At 35.2% G+C, this 27510-nt stretch overlaps 1 protein-coding gene and 1 long non-coding RNA gene across 5 annotated transcripts in view; one reads left to right on the plus strand and one right to left on the minus strand.

The window, feature by feature from the left end:
• Positions 1 to 27510, minus strand: part of LOC142343152 (uncharacterized) — a 91440-nt gene that overhangs the window by 58139 nt on the left and 5791 nt on the right. For both annotated transcript variants that reach the window (XM_075394849.1, XM_075394847.1), the window contains exons 3-4: positions 23768 to 23849; positions 6832 to 7202 (exon numbers count right to left, since the gene is read on the minus strand). In XM_075394849.1, coding sequence (XP_075250964.1) covers positions 6832 to 7202; positions 23768 to 23849 — 453 coding nt within the window. The remainder of the gene's footprint in view (positions 1 to 6831; positions 7203 to 23767; positions 23850 to 27510) is intronic.
• LOC142343153 (uncharacterized) lies at positions 7987 to 26215 on the plus strand. Of its 3 annotated transcripts, none has more exons than XR_012759189.1 (3): positions 7987 to 8294; positions 8572 to 8858; positions 12848 to 13777. It is a non-coding gene; the product is annotated as an uncharacterized LOC142343153 (long non-coding RNA). The 3 variants fall into 3 exon arrangements; XR_012759188.1 differs by having other exon boundaries at positions 7988 to 8294; positions 12863 to 13777; XR_012759187.1 differs by lacking the exon at positions 12848 to 13777 and adding an exon at positions 24344 to 26215 and having other exon boundaries at positions 7995 to 8294; positions 8572 to 8664.

Genomic DNA, 27510 nt, shown 5'->3' on the forward strand with positions numbered 1-27510 from the left:
AGAAACACACTCAGATACTCGAATTACAATCCGCAGTGCAAAAGTTGAAGCAAAAAACAAACGAAATTGTATCAATCTAAAGGCTGCATTAAATTGAGAAACTTACCTCTTGTCTCCAATGTTGTTGAAGACGTTTTCTGCTTCATAAAACGGTTGTTAGGCAGAACAAATTGGTATCACGACTTGAATCGGTTCATTTTGAATTGCTTTGCTGAGCAACTATTGACTACAACATTTTTTTAGCAGAATGAGAGAATGAAAACCTAGAGAAGTCCAAAAGATTTCACGTAAAATGTTGAACAAGCTGTGAACTAAGGTAAAGCAAAAAAAATTATTCGACGAAGTAAAAAACATAGCAGGACAAGTCCTGACGTACAATTCAAAGAATTTTCATTGACTAAACAGAAAACTAGACCTAAAACGGACTATGAATGGATTGGGAAAACCATTTAGAAAAAATCCGATCCAAAAAATCAACAAAAAACTACAAGCGAGAAAGCGAATTTTTGTTCAAACACCGTTTTCTCACTCTACTTTAAATTTAGAGCGAAAACATTTCACGCCGCAAAACCACTCGCTTTTTCGCTCTGTTTCCAGTTTCGGTGTGACCAAATACAGTACTCCAATTTGACTTCAAAAATCACGAAAATGTGTGAACATATCTGAAAAAAAAGACAGCCCCCAATACAATTCAAATTCTTTGATTTGTAAAAACATAGCAGGACAAGTCCTGAAATACAATTCAAAAAATTGCACTAACTAATTATTTAACAAACATTCACTCAGCTTTAAAAGGCAAACGAGAGCTGAGAGTAATGAGACTAAGCAACAAAAACAACACAAGAACAACAAAAAACATACCCGGCGGATTGCCGGAAAATAGCCGCCGTTGATTCCAATAAGCATGATTGGGATTGAAAGAATAGATATTGTAAAAAATATTTTCGTACAAAAACATTTTTTAGTCCGATTTATTTTGATGGCATTTCGTGGTTGAACATACTTCTGTTTTAGAGAGAGGCTATAGGGGCTACCATCAATACCAATAAGCAGTAGAGATGGTAACTAAGACTTATAGGAACGACGTCCAAATAGCGGGCATCTAAAATTGGGCTTTATGGGTTTATCCCGTTTCTACTTCTGACTTCAATTTTTTATACTGACTCTGTTCATTTTGAATTGCTTTGCTGAGCAACTGATGTTCAAAATCACTTTTAGCAGAATGAGAGAAGAGAGAAACTAGACTAGAGAAGTCAAAAAGATTTCACGCAAAATGTTAAAAAAGCGGCAAAATGAGATAAAGCAAAACATTTTTTTATTTGACGAAGTAAAAAAAAAATAGGAGCCCTATAATAGCCGGCTGAGAAGATGAGGGCGGTTATTAACAAGCAAGATCTAAAAATTCAACTTTTATTTTTTTGGATAAAAAACGAGATCAACAAAAAAACAACTGCTATGAACTCAAATTGCCAACTATATTCCTCTAATTCTCATTAGCAACCTGTCATTAAATGTCGATGAGTCCTCTCACTAATAGTATTAAATGATAGGACACAAATGACCAAAAATCGCAAAAATCGCTGAAACTTTTTGAATACACTTAAAAGTCACAGAACGCAACAGCTACTAGAAGAAACAAAAACATCAATTAACTGAGTCCTCAATAACCAGCGTTGAGAACTGTCATCAATGAGATTAATTGATAACACAGCGATGAATAAAATAAATACAAGCAAAATTTTAAAAAAAAACTACTGGTATTTTAAAAAAAAAAGAACAAGCATATAAGTTAGAAAAAGCAGAACTGAAATGGCATGATTTAATTGAAGCATTTTTAAAGCAAACAATGATACCTGTCAATAATGAGACTAAGTTGAAAAGAAAAACTGAGACCTGTTCCCAAAAACAGAGACCTGTCCCCAATGAGAATAAATAATAACACAACAAAAAGTACAATAATACTTGCAGAACTCGAAAAATGACTCCAAAATTATGAGAAAAGGTACGGTCAGAGTGATGAAAACCACTAATGATTAGGTTCTTTTGTGCCTAATTAGCAACCAATCAGATCTGACAATAAAGATACTAAGTGATAGGACAACAGATAATTTTACAAAAGGAGTCAAAAACGAAAATTCACTAATATTATATGACAACAAACAGTGGCAAAAACATAAAAGTTTTAGTTGCCCCTTAATGAACTCAAGCAAAGGCAAATAGGCACAATTAGAACACATATGTACCGTCTGAAAAGCACTGAAGGAGAGGAAACTCTGAAAACAGAAGTCAAATTGACGCACCCGAAAAAGGATCCATCTCAAAAACCGCCAAATTGTTCAAACACCAATTTCTCACTCCACTTTAAAGGTTTCTGAAAAAAGTCACGCCTCAAATCTAAACTATTTTTCGCTTCTTTTGCTATTTCAATGTGACCGTAACTATCACTCTAATTTGACTTTTCACTGACGTGAAAAAGCCAAAAAAGCGTGAACAGATCTTCCAAAAAAGACAGCGCAACAATACAATTCAAAGTCTTTGAACTGTAAGAAATTAGGAGGGTTAAAAACTAATTGCCAGCTGAGAAGCATGCAGCATTAAATAGCATTACAGATGGTGACTAAGATTAAAAGAAAGTACAAAGTAAAAAAAAGTACTCAGCCGTATTCACTATATTGCATAATATATTCACTGAATCGATTCAAATCCGTTCTCTAAAAAAAGTGAGTGATTTCAGTCAAAAATCAAACACAAAACTCTGTGAAAAATGACAAACTAGATCAAAAAGAAAAAAGAACTTAAAAAATGAGCAAGACAAGTCCGGGCTTACAATTGAAAGATTTATCATTGACAAAACAAAAAATCACTTATAATGGACTATGACGGGATTGGCAAAACCATTTTTTAAAAATCCAAATAGAAGAAACGTAAAAAACAAAGTCCAAATGGTGAATGTGAACACCACCTAACGCACAATGACTTAAGGACCGGGCTTTGTATGCTTATCCTGTTTTTTTATCTTTTGACTTTGGCCGTATTCGCAACATTGCGTAATTCAATGCGTGAAAGAATTTAAAATCCATTCAGTTGAAACAGTGAGTGAGGTAAGTCGGAAGTCAAGCGTGAAAATCGTGCCTCATGTAAAACGAAAAACGAGATCAAAAGGTAAAGCGAATTCAAAAAAGGGAGAGCGCCAAAATAATAGCCGTTGAGAGGCTGACGGCGGCTATTAAAAATAACTATCGGGTTGTTATTTTCTCGTGAAGGCAGTCACTAATTCTGTTTCTGGAGGCATAATTTTTGTCAAGATTCATACAAACAAAGCTGATGCAATTTCGATCGCGTAATTTTTAAAATCTTTCATTGTCTTTTTGAGATATCCCTACAGCTTTTGAAATCTCTGGCTGCGAATAATAAAAGTATGAAACAGTTCAAGAAGGAGCCTCAAAAGGAATAAATAGCTTAATTCGAGAAAAGTTTTGCAGTTTTGACCATTTTGGCAGTTGAAAACTTGAAACATAGCCGGCAGATTGCCGGAATAGCTGCGAAATAATAGATCTGCGTGCCATATAAAAGAGATAGAAACAGTTACAGATCTAAATTGAAAAAAAAATCGACGCCGCTCAAAAAACTAGGCTAAAATATTCAGCGATAAATTAGTAAAGCTTTATAAAATTCATTCCACAGAAGCCTCTTATTAGGGACCTTAACTGTGCATAGGAGTTCCTTTGATCTTAAACCAATTCAAATCAAACTTGAGTCTTAAAGTGCAAAATTCATTTTATTGAGTGAGGTAAGTCACGTATGATCAAAATCTAATCACGCAAATAACCTAAAAACTTTCGCTAAAGCGAGTGAGAAATGATGTCACGCACGCAAATGCCGTTAGTGACAGGAAGAAGTATTTCATAAAATTTGACTTTTTCAGCTTTGCTGTGTGAACAAATGTAAAACGAAAAAAGAGCGTCAGACGACGAAACAAAAAACATAGCAGGACAAGTCCTGACGTAAAATTCAAAGAATTTTCAGTGACTAAACAGAAAACTAGACCAAGAACCGACTATGAATGGATTGAGAAAACCATTTAGAAAAAAAACGATCCAAAAAAATTGAAAAACGGTAAAAGTCAAGGTGAAGATGCCGCATGTGAAAAAAAAACCACTAGAACCACGAGAAAGCGAATTGTTGTTCAAACACCGTTTTCTCACCCTTTTTAAAATTTAGAGCAAAAAAATTTCAAGCCGCAAAACCACTCGGTTTTTCGCTCCACTTCCTGTTTCGGCGTGACCGAAATCACTACTCCAATTTGACTTCAAAAATCATGAAAATGTGTGAACAGATCTTAAAAAAAAGACAGCGCCCCAATACAATTCAAATTCTTTGAATTGGAAAAAAACCAAGAGCACCGCAATATAGCTACGCTCAGCTTACAGCTTCGCGGCTAAAATAAATATTTAGTTTTGATTCCGATACTGTTCTGATTCTCTACCTTCAAAATTATCCTGTTTTTTTATCTTTTGTCTTTGGCCGTATTCGCTACATTGCGTAATTCAAAGCGTGAAAGAATTTAAAATCCATTCAGTTCAAACAGTGAGTGGGGTAAGTCAGAAGTCAAGCGTGAAAATCGTGCCTCATGTAAAACGAAAAACGAGATCAAAAGGTAAAGCGAATTCAAAAAAGGGAGAGCGCCAAAATAATAGCCGTTGAGAGGCTGACGGCGGCTATTAAAAATAACTCTCAGATTGTTATTTTCTCGTGAATGCAGTCACTAATTCTGTTTCTGGAGTCAAAATTTTTGTCAAGATTTCTACAAACAAAGCTAATGCAATTTCGATCGCCTAATTTTTAAAATCTTTGTCTTTTTGAGATATCCCCACAGCTTTTGAAATCTCTGGCTGCGAGTAATAAAAGTATGAAACAGTTCAAGAAGGAGCCTCAAAAGGAATAAATAGCTTAATTCGAGAAAAGTTTTGCAGTTTTGACCATTTTGGCAGTTGAAAACTTGAAACATAGCCGGCAGATTGCCGGAATAGCTGCGAAATAATAGATCTGCGTGCCATATAAAAGAGATAGAAACAGTTACAGATCTAAATTGAAAAAAAAATCGACGCCGCTCAAAAAACTAGGCTAAAAATATCCAGCGATAAATTAGTAAAGCTTTTTAAAATTCATTCCACAGAAGCCTCTTATTAGGGACCTTTACTGTGCCTAGGAGTTCCTTTGATCTTAAACAAATTCAAATCAAATGAACAAATGTAAAACGAAAAAAGAGCGTCAGACGACGAAACAAAAAACATAGCAGGACAAGTCCTGACGTAAAACTCAAAGAATTTTCAGTGACTAACCAGAAAACTAGACCAAGAACCGACTATGAATAGATTGGGAAAACCATTTAGAAAAAAAAACGATCCAAAAAAATCGAAAAACTGTAAAAGTCAAGCTGAAGATGTCGCATGTGAACAAAAACCACTAGAACCACGAGAAAGCGAATTGTTGTTCAAACACCGTTTTCTCACTCTACTTTAAATTTAGAGCAAAAAATTTCAAGCCGCAAAACCACTCGGTTTTTCGCTCCACATCCTGTTTCGGCGTGACCAAAATCACTACTCCAATTTGACTTCAAAAATCATGAAAATGTGTGAACAGATCTTAAAAAAAAGACAGCGCCCCAATACAATTCAAATTCTTTGAATTGTAAAAAAACCAAGAGCACCGGAATATAGCTACGCCCAGCTTACAGCTTCGCAGCTATAATAAATATTTAGATTTAGTTTTTAATTTCTGGGGTCATCCGACGGTCTGTCGAATCTCAAATGCTCGAATTCAACTAACAAAACCTTATATTCATTAAAATCAGCTGACAAATTTTAGATCAAAAGTTCTACTCTTCATTCGAGAATTGTGGATGCAAAAATTTTGAACATCATACAGAACTCGCACCAACATCCCTCATTTATAGAATACGTAGTCATTGTGAAATGCTAGAGACAAAACGCTCAATCAACCAGATCCATCGAGATCCATCTTTGCTGGAACTTTCTGTGCAACAGACATTTTGTTTGAACTTTATGTTTGGAACTTTCTGTGCAACAGACATTTTGTTTGAACTTTGTTTTTGTTGAACTTTCAGTGCAACAGACATCTCCAGTTTGTTGCAACAAAGATGGATCTCCAGAAAGTTGCAGTCTGTTGCGCAGAAAGTTCCAACAATAATGGATCTCGATGGATCTGGTTGATTGAGGGTTTTGTCTCTAAGAATGTCACAATGACCAATGACTACGTTTTCTATAAACGAGGGATGGTGGTGCGAGTTTCTAATTCATGATCACAATTTTTGCCACAATTTCTCGAATGAAGAGTGGAACTTTTGATCTAAAATTTTTCTACAGATTTATACATACATTATAAATTATAGAGTATAGAAGAGTGGAACTTTTGATCAAACATTTGTCTGCAGATTTAAGCATTTATTCTTGTCAACATCATAAAAATTTAAATTTGTCTACATTATAACATACATTATTATTATCCAGATTTATGCATAGAAATTCGCACCACCATCCCTCATTTATAGAATAAGTAGTCAATTATAAAATTGGTATAAACTAAAAAAAAATAGCACTTTAACTATCAAATTGATTTACCGCTCATTTCAAAATTTTTAATTTTGAATTGATTGTTAGCCACACATCGAGAACCCATGTTCGATCACTACTCAAAAAACACATCGGTTTCTGGAAGTTTTAGTTGATATTAGCACAAATGCTTAATACAAATATTTGATTGAGCAAAATGAGGAATCTAGAATCTTCAACTTTAGTCAAACTGTCTCACCTGACTTTCCAGAGATTTCTCGTTCATGCTTTTGAAGGCCACGTCGAATGGATTATTGGACGGTTTGATCTGTAATTGAGCTGGTCGACGACTCCTGTCTTCAACCAGAGCAATATTCGATTGGACTTGACCTGTTGCAACAAGGTCGTTCACAGACGCTATAGACACACCAACACTAACAGGTAACTCGGCACTGTTCTGTAAAGAGCTGCTAACACTCGAAAAGGGAACAACAACTCCCTGATTAGAACTGACCACTAAATTTGGAGTCCTAGAGTTGATTCCGATACTGTTCTGATTCTCTACCTTCAAAATTGGTCCCTCCAGTGTAGTCAGCACAGAACCCGAGTTTGTGCGTTCTAACTTTGGAGCTAAAACAGTAAAACGGAGGAGATTTCAAACCTCTATTGTGACTATTTAAAGAAAAGTGACACGTCATGCTATCGGAATATTTAAAAAAAGATAAACTCTTTATAGTTCTTTATAGATTATTCGTGTTCTATTTTTAAGGTTGCGTCATCGTATGATGATTCTGATTACTACACGAAGTGAAATTTCGTCATAGTGAAACTGAAACTAATGCTCTGCACGTTCGATCAATTTGAATACCAATTCTATTCCTCAACTTTCAATTAAAATTAAAAAACCTATAGAATGTATCAATTCAGATATATGGTGCTGTTACACTTCGAGACATACTCTTTAAGACAATCTAATTGTCCCCTTTGCAGACTACAGTCATCTCTTTTTCAGCTTTTATCATTTTGCATAATTTGGTCGAATTCTGACTTTGAGCATGATTTTAGGTAAATATTTTCAGGCATATTTAATGTTATGTACTTGCGACATTTTACCAATTATTAATCAAAGATCATATGAAAAAATTTGAGCATACTCTAAAAATCTATAATGGTTTAACGAATACAGCGCAAAAACCGACAATTTTTTACAAGCGCTCCCCGCGCAGATAAGAAGAGTAAACGCATGCGTTGAAATGTCTTCGGTTTACTTACAACATTCATGCGTCAAACTGACGATTTGTTTGCGTGGTTTCTATATTAAATCTCTCGCTAAAATTATGGTATGCGCTCAAATGCATTTCCTTCAGCTCAAAATGCCTATACTACACAATACCACTCTTTCTTTCTACCACGCTACCTCTCTATAGTAGCTTCATACGGTTGGTATTTGATACAAGATATAATATACCAGCAGGCCTGCTTTTGCGTTATATAACACAAAGTTATACTTCAAATTCAATTACAAAACAGCGTAGCTGTGACGCAATCGTTCCGTAATAGTAGACAAAAATAGACTACGTCAGCACTATAAATACTACAATGACGTTCAAAAAATGGCGGAAAACTAAGCCTCAGTTCAAAACAATGGCCGCATTCTATGCACCTCACAACTTCAATAAAATTACTTGAAACACGTTCGCAATTTTATTTTATCGCATCAGCGTGAGCAAATAGATAAACTCTTTAGGGCTCTTTTCTGAAGAATAATGCTTGTTTTTAATATTTTGGCGCTTTTTTTTTCACAGGAATAGCTTCATGGCACTAATTTTTTTTTAACCAGAAGCAAAAGATCATCCATTCGTTTACCGGTAATTTATTATGACTAAAATAAGGGGTCTATAAGGACCAAAGAGTACTTATTTGGGGGGTGCAAATAGACTGGCTATATAAGACTGGGGGGGGGGGGGGGGGGGCAATAACAGAAAAGAGCCCTGTTTAGATTTAAAAAAATGTCCCTTTGTGCGATACAGACGGATGAACAATTGATGACACAGCTCAGTCTACTCAATTACAGTGAGCCCAAATAAAACTGGTGAGGTCTTTTCCGCTCAACTGCATGGATAATATTCAATCGGACCAAAACTACAAGTTAAACACGACAGCTTGAGGTTGACTTATTACCGTTAAACATGACCGCGAATTAAATCGTCCAAGTTGCTGCTTCTAGAAATTTTGTAAACAGATTGTGGCAGAACAACAGAATGACGAAATGAACAAACTAAAGGAGTAAAAGCCAAAAACTGAACTATTACAAAACAATTCTATAAAGAGCAGTACCGTTTTTTTTAAACCAAGGGTTGTAGTATTCAAACGCTAAGAAGACTTTGTCGATAGAAAAATGGCAATCACGATCGAAAACGATTAAATTTATAATCGAAACAAGGAGGCTCGGTAATGTGCGTTTGGTTTATCCATTTAAAAAACGCTTTGAGCTCTAACCACTATTCATTAGAGGGCCGATGATAACTACAATTAAGGAGTGTAAGAGAAAAGACAAACAACAAAACCAAATAAAAAACAACCAGCAATACTTACGACCAAAACTCAATGTCTATCCATTTTTTTTTGGAAAAACTTAAAGAAAAGGTCAAAATAGTATCAGATAAAAATTCAGCTAAACCAAATGACTTGCATTTCATCAAAAAATACGGGATCTATCTTTTTGGAGAATAATTAACCAGTACACGATAAACAAAAGGGCAAAGTTAAAAAATATGTTTGCAATTTTTGAAAACAATTCTATTCAAAGTCATAACATAGCCGGCAGATTGCCGGAATAGCTGCAAAATAGACCTGCGTGTCGTATAATAGAGATAGAAACGGATAGCTATAAATTGAAAAAGACCGACGCCGCTCAAAAAACTATGTAAGATTTAGCAAAAAATTAATAAATCTTGTTAAAATTCATTCCGCAGAAGCCTTTTTATTAGGGACCTTTACTACAGGTATGAGTTCCTTTAACCTAACACTAATTCAATTTAAATTTAAATTTCAGAGTGCAAAAGTCATTTTATTGAGTGAGGTAAGTCACATATGATTAAAATCTAATCACGCATATGACCTCTTAAAGAGAGTGAGAAACGACGTCACTCGCGCAAACGCGGCTAATGAGAGGAAGAAGTCATTCAAAAATTTGACTTTTTCACCTTAGCGGCTTGAACAAATGTAAAACAAGAAAAGAGCGTCAGACGACAAACCAAGCTCACCGCAATATAGCTCCGCTCAGATTACAGCTTCGCAGCTATAAAAAACAATTAGCTATCAACTGAAATCGTTCAACGGCTTCACTTTTATCTTCATAAAAAACATTGAGAACTTTTAGTATCCAGAATGTCATGACAACAAAAAGAAAAAATAGAGGCAAAAATCAAAAAATCATTTTAATTTTGCGAGGAAATGGTGTCGAAGCATTTAAGGTCAAAAACTATTCACTAAAAAGACATTATCCTTATCTCAAAGCCATTAAAGTGATATGCGCCTTGTTGTTAAGGTGCCAGTAATGTGATGGTTGACAAGATAGCAAAAAAACCTCGAAATTTTGAAAATGTAAAAAAGTAAAAAACAAATGAAAAACTCGTAGCATCAGCGCCAGGAAAGCAATATTTAATTAGTAAAACAGCAAATAAAACTACATTATATGTTACTTGAAAAAGATTAGAACTCTCTTTCTTTAATGAGAATACGCTAAGGTTGCAGAAATAAGATTGAAAGTGGCAATTCTGAAAAAAAAAATCATTTTTTTCAAAAGAAATTTCTTAAAACCGTAAGATTATATTTAACCTCTTACTACTTAGGAATCCCATTGTTAATGTCATTGGTGAAACTAAATCAATTGACTACACATTAACACTGAATACAGGCAGATATAAAAACATCAACAAATTTATGAAAAGGTTGTTTAAGGCCACATTCGATCCATTTCAACATACTCAGTAACCCACGCAAAGCCGTGATGGAGTCTTACTGCCCAATTGAGAAAAACGACAAACACTTTGAAAACAATTGCAAATTTGAAAAAAAAATGCAAACTTGAGAACAATTTGAAAACAATTGAAAAAAGTGAAAACAATTGCAAACTTTAATTAAATGTCGCTAAAACTTGTGATAATAATTTCTTCGGGACAAATTCATTGTCTCCAGTTAACCAATTTCAAGCCCTAAAAAATTCCATTGGCTTGAACTTTAAACAAGCAACATGGCAACAATTTTCAGAATATTTGAAAAAATTCAAATTCTATCAAAAAATTGCGGATATTTGTGATATTAAAAAGATAATTCAATTGCCACTAAAAACTATGCAGTAACCCATTATCACACCATTGGGGTTCTCTAGAACCCGAGGTTGAATAAAATCAAAAAACAAAATTTCAAAAAAAACTTGAAAAACATTGCAAAAATTAGTATCATTTTTCGTGTTTATGTTCGCATTACCTAAAACATAGAGCATGTAAAATGCTCGTCATAAAATGTAATAAACATAGCCGGCAGATTGCCGGAAAATAGCCGCGATAGACGCTTGTGTCGTTACATGAATTGAAACAACTATAGAAATGAAATAGACAGATCGACCACCAGTCCTTTAATAGACCACTAGACTTTTTGGGTTAGCTTCGGACTGTCATTTTTATGAGACACATAAGCTCTATAAGGAGAAAGCCCTAGTAGGCCTTTTCAAAATTCGGATATTTTCCGTTTGTGCCCCCTCAGCTTAGTGGGCGCATATTATTTGCACCCCCCCAGATGCACGTGCAATATTTGGGGGGGGGGGGCACAAACGGAAAAGATCCCAAAATTAACATTCGAAATCAAAAACTCCAGACTCTAATATTTTTGGCACTACTTAGATGCACACTATTGACCTTTAATAAGTAAATGTTCATAAAATTTAAAGTTTCATAATTGAGCTCAGAAATCAATTCCAAGAAGTCACGGTAAGACGAAACAAAAATCTGTTAGACGAAGTAAAAAACATAGCAGGACAAGTCCTGACGTACAATTCAAAGAATTTTCATTGACTGAACGAACTATGAATGGATTGGGAAAACCATTTAAAAATAATTCCGACCCAAAAAATCGAAAAAAACTGTAAAAATCAAAGTGAAATTGCCGCATGTGAACGAAAAACCACTAGCGAGAAAGCGAATTTTTGTTCAAACACCGTTTTCTCACTCTACTTTAAATTTAGAGCAAAAAAAATCACACCGCAAAACCACTCGCTTTTTCGCTCCACTTCCTGTTTCGGCGTGACCAAAATCACTACTCCAATTTGACTTCAAAAATCATAAAAATGTGTGAACAGATCTTAAAAAAAAAGACAGCGCCCCAATACAATTCAAATTCTTTGAATTGTAAAAAAAATAGGAGCGCTATAACAGCCGCCTAGAATTGAGGACGCGGCTATTAATTATATCTTGCAAAACACCTTTATCAATTTTGAAAAAGTCAAATCAAGACTAATAAAACAAAACTCGAAAAACTAAAAAAAAAACGTGGAAAAATTGCACTATTTTGGCCTGAAAAACTCCAAATGACCTTTTTAACCTTCAACTAAGACTTTCCCGAAGCTGCATCGCTCTAAGCACTTGAGGGACTACTAAATTCAGCTTTTGGCCTCCAACGAAACTTGATGCCCGCTGGGCCTTAGCTGTTTATCCCATTTTCAAAGATCAAAGTCATGGAAAATGTGTGAAAAAAATTTTAAAAGCCAGAGCCCCAATACAATCCAATTTTTGGATTATAAAAAATCAAGAGCACCGCAATATAGCTCATCTCAGCTTACAGCTTTGTCGCTAGAAATATACCAGTGCAACGTCGGGCGAATTGCTCTCAAACAACCGGCGAGCGGTTGGCTTCGTCAGTAGCTAGCTACGGATTCGCTGGCTTTTTAGTTGAAGTGACGTGATGTGAGCGCGGGGGGAGTGATGTGAGCGGAGGGGAAAGAGATGTTGACGAGGGTGGGGGGGGGGGGGTTGGAATGCACACGGGGGGGGGGGGTTACACCGGGCGGTGAAGAATTGATGCGGGGCAATGGGGGATTCAAAAATATTTCAGACAAAAAATTCGTCGAGCAAAAAAGACGCATTAAAAAAGACCACACGTATAATATAACTGCAACAAACTTATTTTGAGAGCAATTAAAAGGAAACGAAGCAGAAATTACAAGAACTAACAAATATACAAAAACATATCAAATATGACAACAAACAACAGTTCAGTTCAAAAAACCTCAGTTGATAACAAGAATTGGCAAGCGCAGAATCAACAGACATAGCCGGCAAAAGGCCGGAAAATTGCTGCCGCCGACGTTCATCTGCTTGACGCACATCGGGATTGAAACAGAAAAGGAGACAAAGGGGAAAATTGTGTGCTAATTCGCGCTAGCTTCAGTTAGATTCTAAAATTCAACTTAATTCAGTTTTTTAGCTGGAGGCTACTAAGCTTAACACAAATTCCGGCTAGCAATCGCTTTAAAGAATTTCGATAACCAAATGCATTACAACTTATCGATCGGGATTTATTGGTTTATCTCGTTTCCTTGCTCTTTGGACCTCGAAAGTAATCACTACAATGCGTCATTCATTGACAGAAGAAACTAAAATCAACTCAGTTGAAACAGAGTGAGGTAAGCGACGCGTCAAACGACTTATGAAAAGACCTCAATCCGATGTATTGAATCGAAGTTTGAAACTATTGTATCCGACTAGCAGATCATTTGCAAACTGCCTGCCAAAGAGACAAATATTGTTTGACAAAAACATAGAAAAACAAATCAATTGAGAAAATCAAAACTCTAAGAGTTTAGAGTGTATAGACTTTTAAAATCAGCGCGTTGAATACCACAGTTTTCGCTTAAAAAGTGAAAACGAGAAAAAAAGGCAAATATGAAAAACAAAAAATTTGACATAATACGAGGAAATCTGAGACAGGTAAAACAAGAACAGAGAAAACACGAAAAATAAGAATCGCCAGTTTCATGGTGCCAGTATCATCATAAAGAGAATATTAATGTTCAAACCTACGCACAAACGCAGCACCTATATCATAAAACATAACCGACTAACGTCTGGCGAATTGCTCTCAAACGACCGGCTGGCTCCGTCAGTAGCTAGCCACGGTTTAGCGAGGCTAGCTTTAGCTTAATTGAAGGGGCGTGAGGTGAGCGCAGAGGGGGGGGGGAATGGTGGGAGGGGATCTTTGGCTGCGCAGGGCCCTTACGGCCTAAACGATGTGCAGGGGTGCGGATTGGTGAGCTGATGTGGGGGCGGGGTGGTGTGGAGGTGGAGTAATCAATTCCTAAGAACCGCCCTTCACACCCTTAGTATAAGTCTCCAAAACAGTTTCTGTGCATCGCATACTTGGAGAATAGTGAGCTGAAAGGCTCTCAGAGAACTTGATGCCCACTGAAGGCTACCTCTTTATCCCGTTTCTGTGGATGAAAAGTCAAATGGGTCATACAAAAAAGCCAAGCGTAAAAGCGCATAAAAAAGCTCAACAGGTTTAAAATAATTGCTACAAACTTCAGTTGAGAGCAATTAACAATGATTTCCTGAAAAGTTCAGGTTAAACAATTTATGATAAAACGTTTCTACTATAATTCAGCGTTAAGGAGGGTGACAGATAATGACATCACGCCACATAGCAGCTGAAGTGCGGCATCAACAAAAGAGTTCATGAAAGAGATGTGTGACAGAGTTAAAACGAGAGAGAAAAGGAAAGAAACCCTAAAAAACAGAGAGAGAGAGCTGAAAAAATTTAACATGATGAGATTCGACTCTGCAACTGTTAGTTTTCTAGCCTTGTTAGTAATTAAATCATATAGCAAACTGAAAAGTGCAAAAATTGAAAATTCCTCATTTCGCAGTCAAAAAGAGTTCAAAAGCAATTTTTTTCTATGCAGTTTTGTGGTGTAACCCATCTGCAAGTATTAAAAAAGTTTTTCGTTGGCTAGTAATGATCGTTAAACTCACAAGGACAAAAATATTCAAAAAATTTTTTTTTAAAAATCAAATTTTAACAAAACCTTGCTAGATCCATAAACTTGGAAGATGATAATGATTTTTCCGAAAAAATGAAAATTAAATTTTATGAAAAAAACTCTAAAACTCGAGTAAAAAAGATATCACTTCCATTAAATTTAGAAACTATGAAGCAGCTTATGATCAGACCATGGAGGAGGTCCCTGGCCCCAGGTGCCGGTAAAAAATTTAAAAATCAAAAATATTCAAAAAACTTGAAAACAATTGCAAAAATTTTTCAAAATGCTTGTGATATTTAAATCTTGAAAAACATTCCATTACATCTAGAAAACATGCAATAACCTATTATCAAACCCTATAAGAGGTTTCTTGGCTCTTGAGGGTGGAGAAACCTAAACAATACAAAAAACTTTAAAAAACTTGAAAAAAATGCAATTTTTACAAAAAAAAAATTGCTAAAACTTCTGGTATTAAAAAGTTGAAAACTATTCCATGGTCAAAAACAATTTTCCAGTAACCTATTATCCAACCCTAAAGGAGGTTTGCTAACCCCTGAGGCTGAAAAACCTGAAAAATGACAAAAAGGTAAAAGAAAATTGCAAGTTTTGTCGAAAAAATGCTAAAATTCGCAATGTTAAGAACTTGAAAAACATTCCATTACATATCAACTACGCAGTAACTTACTATCAAACCCCAGAGGAGGTTCGTTGGCACTTGAGTCTGAAGAAAACTAAAACAAGAAAAAACGTTTCAAAAAAATACAAGTTTTACCACAAAACTGCTAAAATTTGTGATTTCAAAAAGTTGAAAACTAGTTCATGGCTAATAGAAATTTTTCAGTAACTTATTATCAAACCCTTAAGGAGGTTTCATGGCCCCTTGTTCCGGGAAAACTTGAATAATGACAATAAATGTCGAAAAAATTGATTAAAAAATGGCAAGTTGTCAAATATTTGATAAAATTCGTGATGTTAAAATGTTGAAAAGCAATTCATTTCCACTAGAACCTGTGAAGTAATCCATTATCAAACCCTGAAGGAGGTTCCTTGACACCTAGGGCCAAAAAAACTTTTAAAAAATGACAAAAAAATTTTAGAAACTGTTTTTTAGAAACATAGCACTTAAAAAGGTCATAAAAAGTAGTTCTGTCTAGCAGAAGACCTTTACCAACTTTAATCAGCCTCAATTTTAGACTGGTGCAACAAAAAATCCGCAAAATGACGAAAAAAAACTCCCTAATGACCTTTGATCCTTAAACGACAGTCTTCCCAGTAGCTTCACTACACTAAGCACTTGAAGGACTACTAAACATGGCTAAGGGCCTCTAATCAAACTTAATGCCCGCTGCGCGCAACCTGTTTATCCCGTTTTTGAGGACGAAAATCAAATACGTCAGAAAAAAATCCGTCAAGCGAAAAATCGCATAAAAAAGACCGACAGGACTAATATAATTGCTACAAACTTTGTTTGAGAGCATTTAAAAAGGATTATATTGACGATTTCAGTTCAGAAAAATTTAAATGAAAAATCTGCAGAACAAATTTGCAGGCCAGCAGAAATCAAGCTCCACATCTACGCGACAAGAAAGCTTTGGAGAAAAGTTCAAAATTTGTAAATAGCGAAAACTAGAAAAAGTTGGTCAAGTTCTTGAGGCTTTTGTTCTCAAAACGACATTTATGCAAATAAAATTATACATTAAACCATGCATAAGCACTGTAGAAAGCTTCGTTGGCCCCCAGAGATGAAAGATCTCGAAAAATTAAAAGAATCTAAAAAACTGATTTCAGAAAAGCGTCAAAGATTCGTTAACACAAAAAAAACAAGTTACCCATCATCAAGCCGTAGCAATATTCATTGGCCCCTAAACGTTGAAAAACTCGAAAATTGATTTCATAATTTAAAAAAAATTGAAGAAAATTGCAAATATTATTCAAAAAGTGACTAATACTCAATATGTTAAAGAAAACCAATGTTGTGAAAACCATTGCCAATATAACTAGGCATTAAACTATATAATAACCAAAAATCAGACCTTAGGAGTTTTGCTGACCCTTGAAGGTCCAATAACAAAAACAAGTATTTGAACTTTTTTTAAACATTGAAAAGTCGCCGAAATTGGTGACCTACATTTCTTCAAAGTGAAATTTTTTTCTCCGGAAACAATTCAGTAAACCATCCTTAAGCCCTGAAAATCTTTAGTTTGCAAATAAATGTCGAAAAACGCAAAAAAAATAGGAGAATCATATCATATTGATCGTTTATGATAGCATTACCAACACATATAGCGCACAAAAGGGAAATTTGAAAATTCTACCTCGAAAAACACCTCAAGCAATTTTGAAAACGTCGATTTACGACTAATAAAGCAAAAACCTCAAAATTGACAAAAAAAATTGCACAAAGAACTCACAAAAAAGACCTTTCAACTTGTATTTAGGCCTTCCCAGCAGATTGAGCACTCTCAGCACTTGAAAGACTAGTTAAGCCAACCAGTGTCCTCTAAAGAAACTAAATACCGACTGCGCATTACCTGTTTATCCCGTTTTGAATGATCAAAGTCATGGAAAAATGTGTTTTGAGAAGCTAACAGTGGCTATTAGAGAGCACTCTCAGAAAAAGCATTATGAACAAAAAATCAGTTTTCCATTCTTGAGGAGTTTGACCTAAACTGTTTTCAAGCGTTTCACTACCTGTTCCAAATACACTTCTAGTAGTAAACATCGATCAAAACTCTAGCATTAGACTTCACCTCATTGACTAATAAATGCAACACAACAATGCAAAATCGATTTAAAAAGGCTAGAAGAGATTACCAAAACAATTGGAAAAATCATCTTCAAAGAAAAACTCTGCCAGTAATGTACCGATTTGAAGAAGGACACAAAACATCTTGAAACGCACGAATGAAAACAGCTCAAAACTGCATCAAAACGTTAATAAAGCAACCAAGTACTCAAAAATTCCAGGAAAAAAATTGGCATTTCGACCTTGAAATTTATCACAAGTTCCTAATTAATATGTATTAGTAATTAAGCTAAAACCGAAATAAACGTTCTAAAACAGACGTTCAAGTTATGAACACATGCCTCCGCTGAAAGACATAGCCGGTAGAACACCAGAAACAACTCGAATACCAGAAACTGCCTAAAACATTAGTGTTTGGAAAAAATGGAGGTTTGAGGGTAATTATGTCGGGGGTTGCCAAGTTTTGGGTGGGATGGTTTAGTGCTAGGTTGTAACTGGAAGGGGCTTAGGTAGTGAGGTTGAGGGGGGAGGAAGGCTGGGTGAGGAGAGGTAGAGGTGTGCGAAGTCAATGATGGAAAAAAGGCAAGTGCTCAAGTCAAAAACAAACTTGCCTGAGCTTAAAAAAAACAACCCCTAGAAAACAAGTGATCTTTTCCGTTTGTAACCCCGGCTTAGTGGGTGCATATTATTGGCACCCCCAGACGCACATACCATATTTTTACATAATGAATTATAATATAAGGGGACGTTCTCTGTTTGAGGGCCGAAAAGTTAAAGGATTTGATGCAAAATCGGTCAAGCGAAAAATCGAATAAACCAAGGCCACAAGACTAATATAATTGCTACAAAACTCAATTGAGAGCAACTAATTACAGCTTTTCAAACTAAATGTTGAGATTTCAGATTTCTATTATAAGAAAATTACGTCTAATTTATTTGTTTTTTAGCCGCCCTCAATATGACTTTCAGTTTAAGGAACATTGTTGCTATTTCATTCAATTTAATTAAACAGAAGTCGCTTTGAGAGTAAGGAAAGTCATTTTTTATAGTGATGTGACAAAACTTTTATCACGCAAATAAATCACGTGAGTGGGTGAAAAGAAGATATGAAGTGAGCGTGACTTCCAATGGAGGTAACAAAATTCTTGGCGCAATAAAACATAGCAGTGAAAGTCCTGACGCAAATCAAAGAATTTTTAAATTGTTAATTTTTTTTAAAAGTAAACCTAGAATGGATTAGGAAAAGTATTTAGAAATCAAATCAGATCCAAAAAAGAGAAAAAATCATTAAAATCAATGTCAAAATGACTTATTCGAACAAAAAAAAAACCACTGGCGAGAAAGCGAATTTTGATCAAACACCAGTTTCTCACTCTACTTGAAAATTAGAGCGAAAAGATTTCACTTCGCAAAACCACTTGCTTTTTCACTATCATCATTTTGGCGTGACCAAAATCGTCATCTCGATTTAACTTCGAAAATCATGAAAAATGTGAACAGAAATTAAAAAACGCTCCCAAATACAATTAAAATTCTGTGAAAGGCAGAGAACATAGCAGAAGAAGTCCGGAACGACAATTCAGAGAACTTTCATTGACTAAAAAAAACTAAACCTAAAAATGACTAGGAGTGGACTTGGCAAACCATTTATAAAAACATCACGATAGAAAAGTCAAATTGCCGCATGTGAAAAAAGAATCAAGAAGACAATTTTTTCAAACAGTTTATCCACTCAACTTAAAATTGGGATGGAAAAATTTTACGCAACAAAACCAATAGACTTTTCACTCCACTGCCTGCTTCGGCGTGACCAACATCACATACTCAAATTTGACATGAGAAAATCATGAAACTGAACAGATCTTTAATACATATCCATAAAAACCCTACCCAACATGAACTAAAACTCGACATCCGACAAAGTCAACTGCTCATCGAAACAAATAAACTATTTGCATCATACCATTCCAGGAGAGATATAGAGATAGAGGAGACTAAAAGAGAAAGATTTTGACAGAAAGAGCAAGAGCGAACTGATAATGCAAGAAATGAAATGAAAGAAACAAAGAATGAAAGAAAAATGAGAAAAAAATAGGGCGGGAGGGGAGAGACAAAAAGAGGAAGAAACGAAAGAGAAAAGAGATACAGAAAACAAACAAGGAAGAGGGGACAAAAACATCAGAAAGAGATTAAGCACAAAAAGCTTTAAAAAAAGGAAAAAAAATTCCAGGAAAAAAATTGGCATTTCGACTCAAAAATTCCAGGAAAAAAATTGGCATTTCGACCTTGATATTTACCACAAGTTCCTAATTAATATGTATTAGTAATTAAGCTAAAACCGAAATAAACGTTCTAAAACAGACGTTCAAGTTATGAACACATGCCTCCGCTGAAAGACATAGCCGGTAGAACACCAGAAACAACTCGAATACCAGAAACTGCCTAAAAACATTAGTGTTTGGAAAAAATGGAGGTTTGAGGGTAATTATGTCGGGGGTTGCCAAGTTTTGGGTGGGATGGTTTAGTGCTAGGTTGTAACTGGAAGGGGCTTAGGTAGTGAGGTTGAGGGGGGAGGAAGGCTGGGTGAGGAGAGGTAGAGGTGTGCGAAGTCAATGATGGAAAAAAGGCAAGTGCTCAAGTCAAAAACAAACTTGCCTGAGCTTAAAAAAAACAACCCCTAGAAAACAAGTGATCTTTTCCGTTTGTAACCCCGGCTTAGTGGGTGCATATTATTGGCACCCCCAGACGCACATACCATATTTTTACATAATGAATTATAATATAAGGGGACGTTCTCTGTTTGAGGGCCGAAAAGTTAAAGGATTTGATGCAAAATCGGTCAAGCGAAAAATCGAATAAACCAAGGCCACAAGACTAATATAATTGCTACAAAACTCAATTGAGAGCAACTAATTACAGCTTTTCAAACTAAATGTTGAGATTTCAGATTTCTATTATAAGAAAATTACGTCTAATTTATTTGTTTTTTAGCCGCCCTCAATATGACTTTCAGTTTAAGGAACATTGTTGCTATTTCATTCAATTTAATTAAACAGAAGTCGCTTTGAGAGTAAGGAAAGTCATTTTTTATAGTGATGTGACAAAACTTTTATCACGCAAATAAATCACGTGATTGGATGAAAAGCAGATATGAAGTGAGCGTGACTTCCAATGGTGGTAACAAAATTCTTGGCGCAATAAAACATAGCAGTAAAAGTCCTGACGCAAATCAAAGAATTTTCAAATTGTTATTAATTTTTTTTTAAAAGTAAACCTAGAATGGATTAGGAAAAGCATTTAGAAATCAAATCAGATCCAAAAAAGAGAAAAAAAATCATTAAAATCAATGTCAAAATGACTTATTCGAACAAAAAAAAACCACTGGCGAGAAAGCGAATTTTGATCAAACACCAGTTTCTCACTCTAATTGAAAATTAGAGCGAAAAGATTTCACTTCGCAAAACCACTTGCTTTTTCACTATCATCATTTTGGCGTGACCAAAATCGTCATCTCAATTTAACTTCGAAAATCATGAATAATGTGAACAGAAATTAAAAAACGCTCCAAAATACAATTAAAATTCTGTTAAGGCAGAGAACATAGCAGAAGAAGTCCGGAACGACAATTCAGAGAACTTTCATTGACTAAAAAAAACTAAACCTAAAAATGACTAGGAGTGGACTTGGCAAACCATTTATAAAAACATCACGATAGAAAATTCAAATTGCCGCATGTGAAAAAAGAATCAAGAAGACAATTTTTTCAAACAGTTTATCCACTCAACTTAAAATTGGGATGGAAAAATTTTACGCAACAAAACCAATAGACTTTTCACTCCACTGCCTGCTTCGGCGTGACCAACATCACATACTCAAATTTGACATGAGAAAATCATGAAACTGAACAGATCTTTAATACATATCCATAAAAACCGTACCCAACATGAACTAAAACTCGACATCAGACAAAGTCAACTGCTCATCGAAACAAATAAACTATTTGCATCATACCATTCCAGGAGAGATATAGAGATAGAGGAGACTAAAAGAGAAAGAAAGATTTTGACAGAAAGAGCAAGAGCGAACTGATAATGCAAGAAATGAAATGAAAGAAACAAAGAATAAAAGAAAATGAGAAAAAAATAGGGAGGGAGGGGAGAGACAAAAAGAGGAAGAAACGAAAGAGAAAAAAGATACAGAAAACAAACAAGGAAGAGGGGACAAAAACATCAGAAAGAGATTAAGCACAAAAAGCTGAAAAAGAAAGGAAAAAAAAACATTTTTCAACATAATATTGTTTTGTTAAAATTTGCAAAATTTTTTGTTTAAGCGTTGGCTTAAACAAAAAATAAGACACGAAGTAATTGAAATCGTAACAAAAACTCGAATCAATGTACATGCCATTTTCCGCAATTATACTCATAGCGCAAGCAAGACATGTCAAAGGAGAAACAACCTAATCTCCGCAAATTTTTCCCCACAAGCTTACATGACATATTACATAGTAAACAGCTATCTGCTATATAACCACTAAATATTTAGCTGGGAGCCATAAAACATTTGTGAGGAACTCAATAGATCATCCCTCTTAATTAGGCAGCGGTCGCGCAATCCCATTTACGCCAGTGGCTAGTGCTGCTTAGCACGCTGTACACCCCGATTGAACCCCCAGCAGTTAACTTTTCTTGCTTTCGGTATGCCACCTTAACCACGCAGCTGCATACGGCTGTTAAACAGTGACCCGTGCGTTTAATCATTTGACACTAACCTTCACGCAATTAATATACTCGACAACAATAAGTCTCCAGGTCCAGGCGTTTTTAATGCTTGGGCAATCAAGGCAGCAAACTTTGCAATCGGAACCCATTTGCAGTTTGTTTTCAACACATGCATTAGTCAAAATATTTTCCCAGAAAATTTGAAACTTGCTTTCATTAGTCCGGTCTACAAAAAATGGATGTAAAAATTTGCGAGAACTATAGGCCTATCTCAACTACTCCAATGTTTGCAAAACTCTTTGAGCGCGTATACTTCTCAATCAGTTTAACGAATTTTTACAAAAAGAAAAAATTTTGAACGGTACACAGTTTGGATTTCAAAAACATAAGTCTTCTACAGATGCGGTTTTACACTTAATCGAAGCATTACAAGAAAATTATGATAACTTAAAAATTTCAGTTTCTGTTTTTATTGATCTGGCTAAAGCATTTAATTCAATATCACACAAAATTTTTCTCAAAAAGATTGAAGCTTACGGTTATTCAGAAAGTGCAGTTGATTTATTTGCTTCAATTCATAAAAACAGACAGCAGTGTGTTAAGATAAATGATGTTTACTCAGAATGGTTAGAAACAAATCATGGGGTTCTTCGGGGAACGGTTTTAGGGCCACTAGTTTTTCTTCTCTACATTAATGATTTTCGAGAAAAGGTACAAGGAAAATTCGACATTTCATTTGGCTGATGACAAAAGTTTCCATTTTAGCAGAAACAATGTCAGCGAACTGGCAAAATAAGTTTCTGAAAAACTGGAGAAAACAGATAATTATCTAAAGCAAAACAAATTAACCATGAATACCGGTAAAACTGAACTTCTTTGCGTCTCGAAAGAAAACGAAAATTTTGATTTATTAGTTTTTCGGGGACAAGAAATTAAGCCACAAAGTCACTGCAGATACTTGGGTATAAAGATTGATTCTAAATTAAACTTTCATGTAAACTCAACAAAGTCCTATCAAATATGGCCACAGCGATTAGATCCATATACCTTATACGTTATCAGTTACCTCTAAAAGCACGATTGATGCTATTGAAATCCCTAGTCCTTTCTCATTTAACTTTCAGTGCTCTTTTTTTCAGAACTTGAATTAATCGACAAATCAATTGGGGAAATAAAGTTTGCTATATGAGAAAGAAGTTTGAGAGATCTAGAGGACTCTTAGTAAAATCTCACATAAGCCATATGAGTGTTTCAAAACTTAGGAATGATATTTCATTATTGAAATCAGAGGGCACTGAGAGTTTTTTCTAAGTGGTAATGTCATAGTGAGAAAAAACAAGGTCGAGCAGTCGATCATTGCAAAAAAGAAGCATCGAAAAATGGAATAAACTTCCGCGTGAAGTCCGGACTATCAGATCACGCTCACACTTTAAACGCATGTTAAAACATCATCTTCTCCAACAATTCAAACTTGTACCATTGGAAAGGAACGTTGGTGGCTTCAAAAGTTATTTTTACCTTTAAAAAAACGGAACCACTAATTTTGATTTTTAACATTGTACTAATTTTGTATATAACATGTAATATAACATTAAATATAACTTGTAATATTTAATCCCTGGGTTATATTTTCAATTTACTTGTTTAAACAAAAAGATTGCAGACAAGTACTCACTGACAATTCAACAGCCCTTACCAGATTCGAATGAGGACATGTCAATCTTCTGCTTCTTGGGTGGAGGCTTAATTGAAACTGATGAAGACTTGGGGACATCTTCCTGAAACAAAAATCAAATACTAACATTCCCGTGCTATAGCATTCTATAAACCATTGAGTACTCCAAGCGCTTATAGTTAGGCATTACCTAATAATCACCATCACAACCATCACATTAAGCGTTTGATGGTCTCGGCATGATCAAGAGCAGGAGATAAAGCACTATAGTTGTTTTGATTAGGTAATTATTTTTACCAGATATGCTTCTTAGATTTCCTAGGAATGTTTAGAGGCATTGCAAGTCTGCTTTCGATAGTTTAATGCAAGAGAAACCGCTAAAAAGGGGAGAAGCAGCAATTGTATAGTCCAGTTTTTTTTACTAATTGATTTTGTAAGCAACGTTTTTGGAAGCATGCAAAACCCACCATTCGCTTTCTTTACTTTACTTTAAAGGTGGGTGCATTGCAATAAGAAATATTGTTTACATATACTGCCAGAACTTTTTGCACTCAAATCTCTATTTATTTTGATTTCTGACTTGTTTATGCTCGGTAGTTTCGGATAATCTTCAAACAAGTAGAGATCAGAGACCATACGAACAGCGGGCAGACAATTGAACATACAGAATAAGAGATGACGAGGCAAGCGGACCTTGTTGCATGCTACAGATTTTGTTGAGAATTTTCAAACTGGTATTTGTATGCACAGACACAATCTCTTCTGGTATCTATATCATTCAAAACTACTACGAGATATCCTGCTCCAATTCTGATAACTTTCTGAAACAATTCTTGAGGAGGGACACGGTTTAACACTTTGAAGAAACCGGCTGAAAACTCTATTTTTAAAGATGAAGAATTTTTGTCTATTGCTTTGTATATGTTCTGTAACAAAAAGCATATTCGTTGTAATAGGTCACTATTTTAACCCACTATTTTAACCCTATTTTAACTGTGTTGGGGTTTTTTAGGAAGGTGGAAAACGTTCACTTCCATGTCCATTCAATTCGGCCTATCCAGTACAATTTTCATGGATTATCAGCACCATTAACCTGATCCGCATACCAATAGCTTGAGACTAAGCTAAAATTATATCTCTAACAGTTATCCCTGTACGTTGAAATGCACGACTTGCTTCTACAGCTATCACTTAGGGGATTCCCAATACAACATTACTCAAAATTCACGAGCTCTAAAGATTAGAAAAAACTAGACAATTTAGCAGAACAAAACATCAGACCTTTTTCACAGAGCAAAAATCTACTGGTATCACTCTACTGGTATCATTTTACCAAAAAAATTCAGTTCGTTGTGACAAATGCCCATGGATAGACTGCAAATGCACTTACTGCAATAAAAGGAAACAAAACTTGATCAGACGTTAAACTATATATATATATATATATCGCACTTGAGCCTAAAAGAGAAAACTACAAAATTGGTAAGTTGTCACAGCGAGTCAGAAAAACCCGGGGTAGCGATCCAAGCCTCAACTACTACTGATACGTCTACTACTAGCTTCATCTTAATCTTGGCGCGGAACGATCGACGTGACAGACGCCATTACTATTGACTTAAATTGCCCAAATTATAATCAAAATTCTGGTACTTTTAACAAAGAAATAAAGAAATAAGAACCAACGCTACACTGATTGTTCTAATTAGTTGGTACCAACTTCCAACCCCATTTTCAAAATCAATTGTAAAGGCGCTTTTTCGAATGTAGTCGTAGTGAAAGATTTAGAGCTTGGTCTCAGGCGTTCCCAGTCGTTTTACAATCCAAATTTCAAACATCAATTAAGCGAAAGCAGGTCATCTCGGTTGCAGCAAGTCAACTTCTGTACACATGCATAAATTCTGACAGTCGTCAAACGTCAAAGCATCATAAACAGTTTTCGATGCTTTGAATTTATTGACTTTTGACTTAAACTTTTTTGACGGCCTCGTGATATTATGAGTCCGGTATGCTTTTAGGTTGTATAGTCAGTTTAGTATAGTATACTAATACAATTAGTTTACAAGTATATGTTAGAGTATGGTTCTTGGAAGCCTAAGAGAATTAGAGCTCAAAGCCGAGGGCGCTTGCGCCCGAGGTTGAGCTCGAAGTGCCAAAGGCTTCCCAGAACTATACTCTTAACTTATTTAGACCTCAATTTGGCTGTTCAAAACTCAGAGAGAATTCAATTAAAATTTATGGTAACATTGCAATTCTCGTGCAGCGAATCAATCCAAAAATTGAATACCCGTTCAAACCAAATAATATTTTTTTCTGAATTCCTTGATATTATTGTAGGAGCGAATGGATCGCAGAGGTCGTCAGCCGGCTCTGTTGTGTCAATCTTTATGGTTTTTAGAAAAATGAGCAATTTATAAAAATATTTCTTTATATTGACTCAATTATAGACCATAAAAAAGTCCTCTTTGCCGAAGTTGTTATATTTTGTGACTGTTTCCCGTTTTCAACTATCCCCTTCAATTATCTTCGAAAAGTGTGTGCTTTGTCTCATGAGAAAAAATTGGGCTTCCAATAAAATTTTCCAGGAAACATGCCTTCCAAGAAGTTTGCTCAGTTGATTGCTCATTTTACACAATTTTGTAAGGCTGAAATCTTCGAGACAAATGTGAAAAGCGAGCGAAAAACTGTTTAAGTTGAAAGTCTAGTGTGATATGAAACGCGAAATCTTGAAAAAAAAGTCGGACGCTTGCAAAAGTATGAAATAATGACTTCTTGCTTGATCAACATTCAAAACTAGTGATCGAGCCTAACTTTATCATTGATTTTTTAACAGCGAAATTGAGGTCTAATTAGTATAGTATTGAATCAACGCTTTGAGACGGCTCCTCGAGCCTAGTATATTGCTGTAATTTTAAAATACAGTAAAAAAACTAAATTAAGCAAAGCCCATGCCCAATATAGCGTGAATATTGGCTGCTCCGGGACCCTAGCAGCACTACGCCTTTATTAAGAATATCGTATTTTTCAAATCTATTAAAAAATGAGAATATTACACACAGTTGGAAAAAATGTAAAAGTAAAGATAGGCAAATCGCAACCCAACAGCCGCCTTTCCTCAGCAAGAACTCTCAATGAAGCATCAACAATTTCGAGCCACCTATGTGTCTTAGGGCCCCAAATTCAGAAGACGGACCCTTGTAGGAGAACCAAGCTGATTTATGTCCTTAGATATGACAACGTCAACGTAGCTGTCCTTTCGCGCAGAGCTTTGATGCCAATTTAAAATACACAGCACTTTCGCGGTCAATTTAAATACTTTGCTGTGTTCTTTCATGTGGGCCCACTGTTCAGTCTACTGGATTAATCATATTCACTCTATTTTCTTAAATGTACGTTCAAATCAGTTTTTGATTTTCATTTTTAACAAATCATTTCAGATAATTAAGTTTGAGTATATAAACGAAAACTCAAAACTGTTTTGTTTAATTGGATTCTTTTGATTTAACTGTTGTGCGCAATTAGTTTGATAAACTTAAATAGTTTCATATTTTGAATGATTACTACTGATGATACAAGCAACCGCGTGGCCTCAAGAATCCAAAACCTCTGGACAGAATCTAAGTAAGCAAAAACTGCGAGTAGCCATTAACAATCATGTTGATTACAAGTCTCACAGCGAAAGTCAAATCACTGGCTAAATTACTCGATGGAAGCGACTCTGCTACATCTTAAAGAAGCTCTGCTACAACTCATTCATAAACATGGAA

The sequence above is a fragment of the Convolutriloba macropyga genome, chromosome 7 (genome assembly GCF_964194025.1).
Source record: "Convolutriloba macropyga chromosome 7, txConMacr16.3, whole genome shotgun sequence".
Lineage (NCBI taxonomy): Eukaryota > Metazoa > Xenacoelomorpha > Acoela > Convolutidae > Convolutriloba > Convolutriloba macropyga.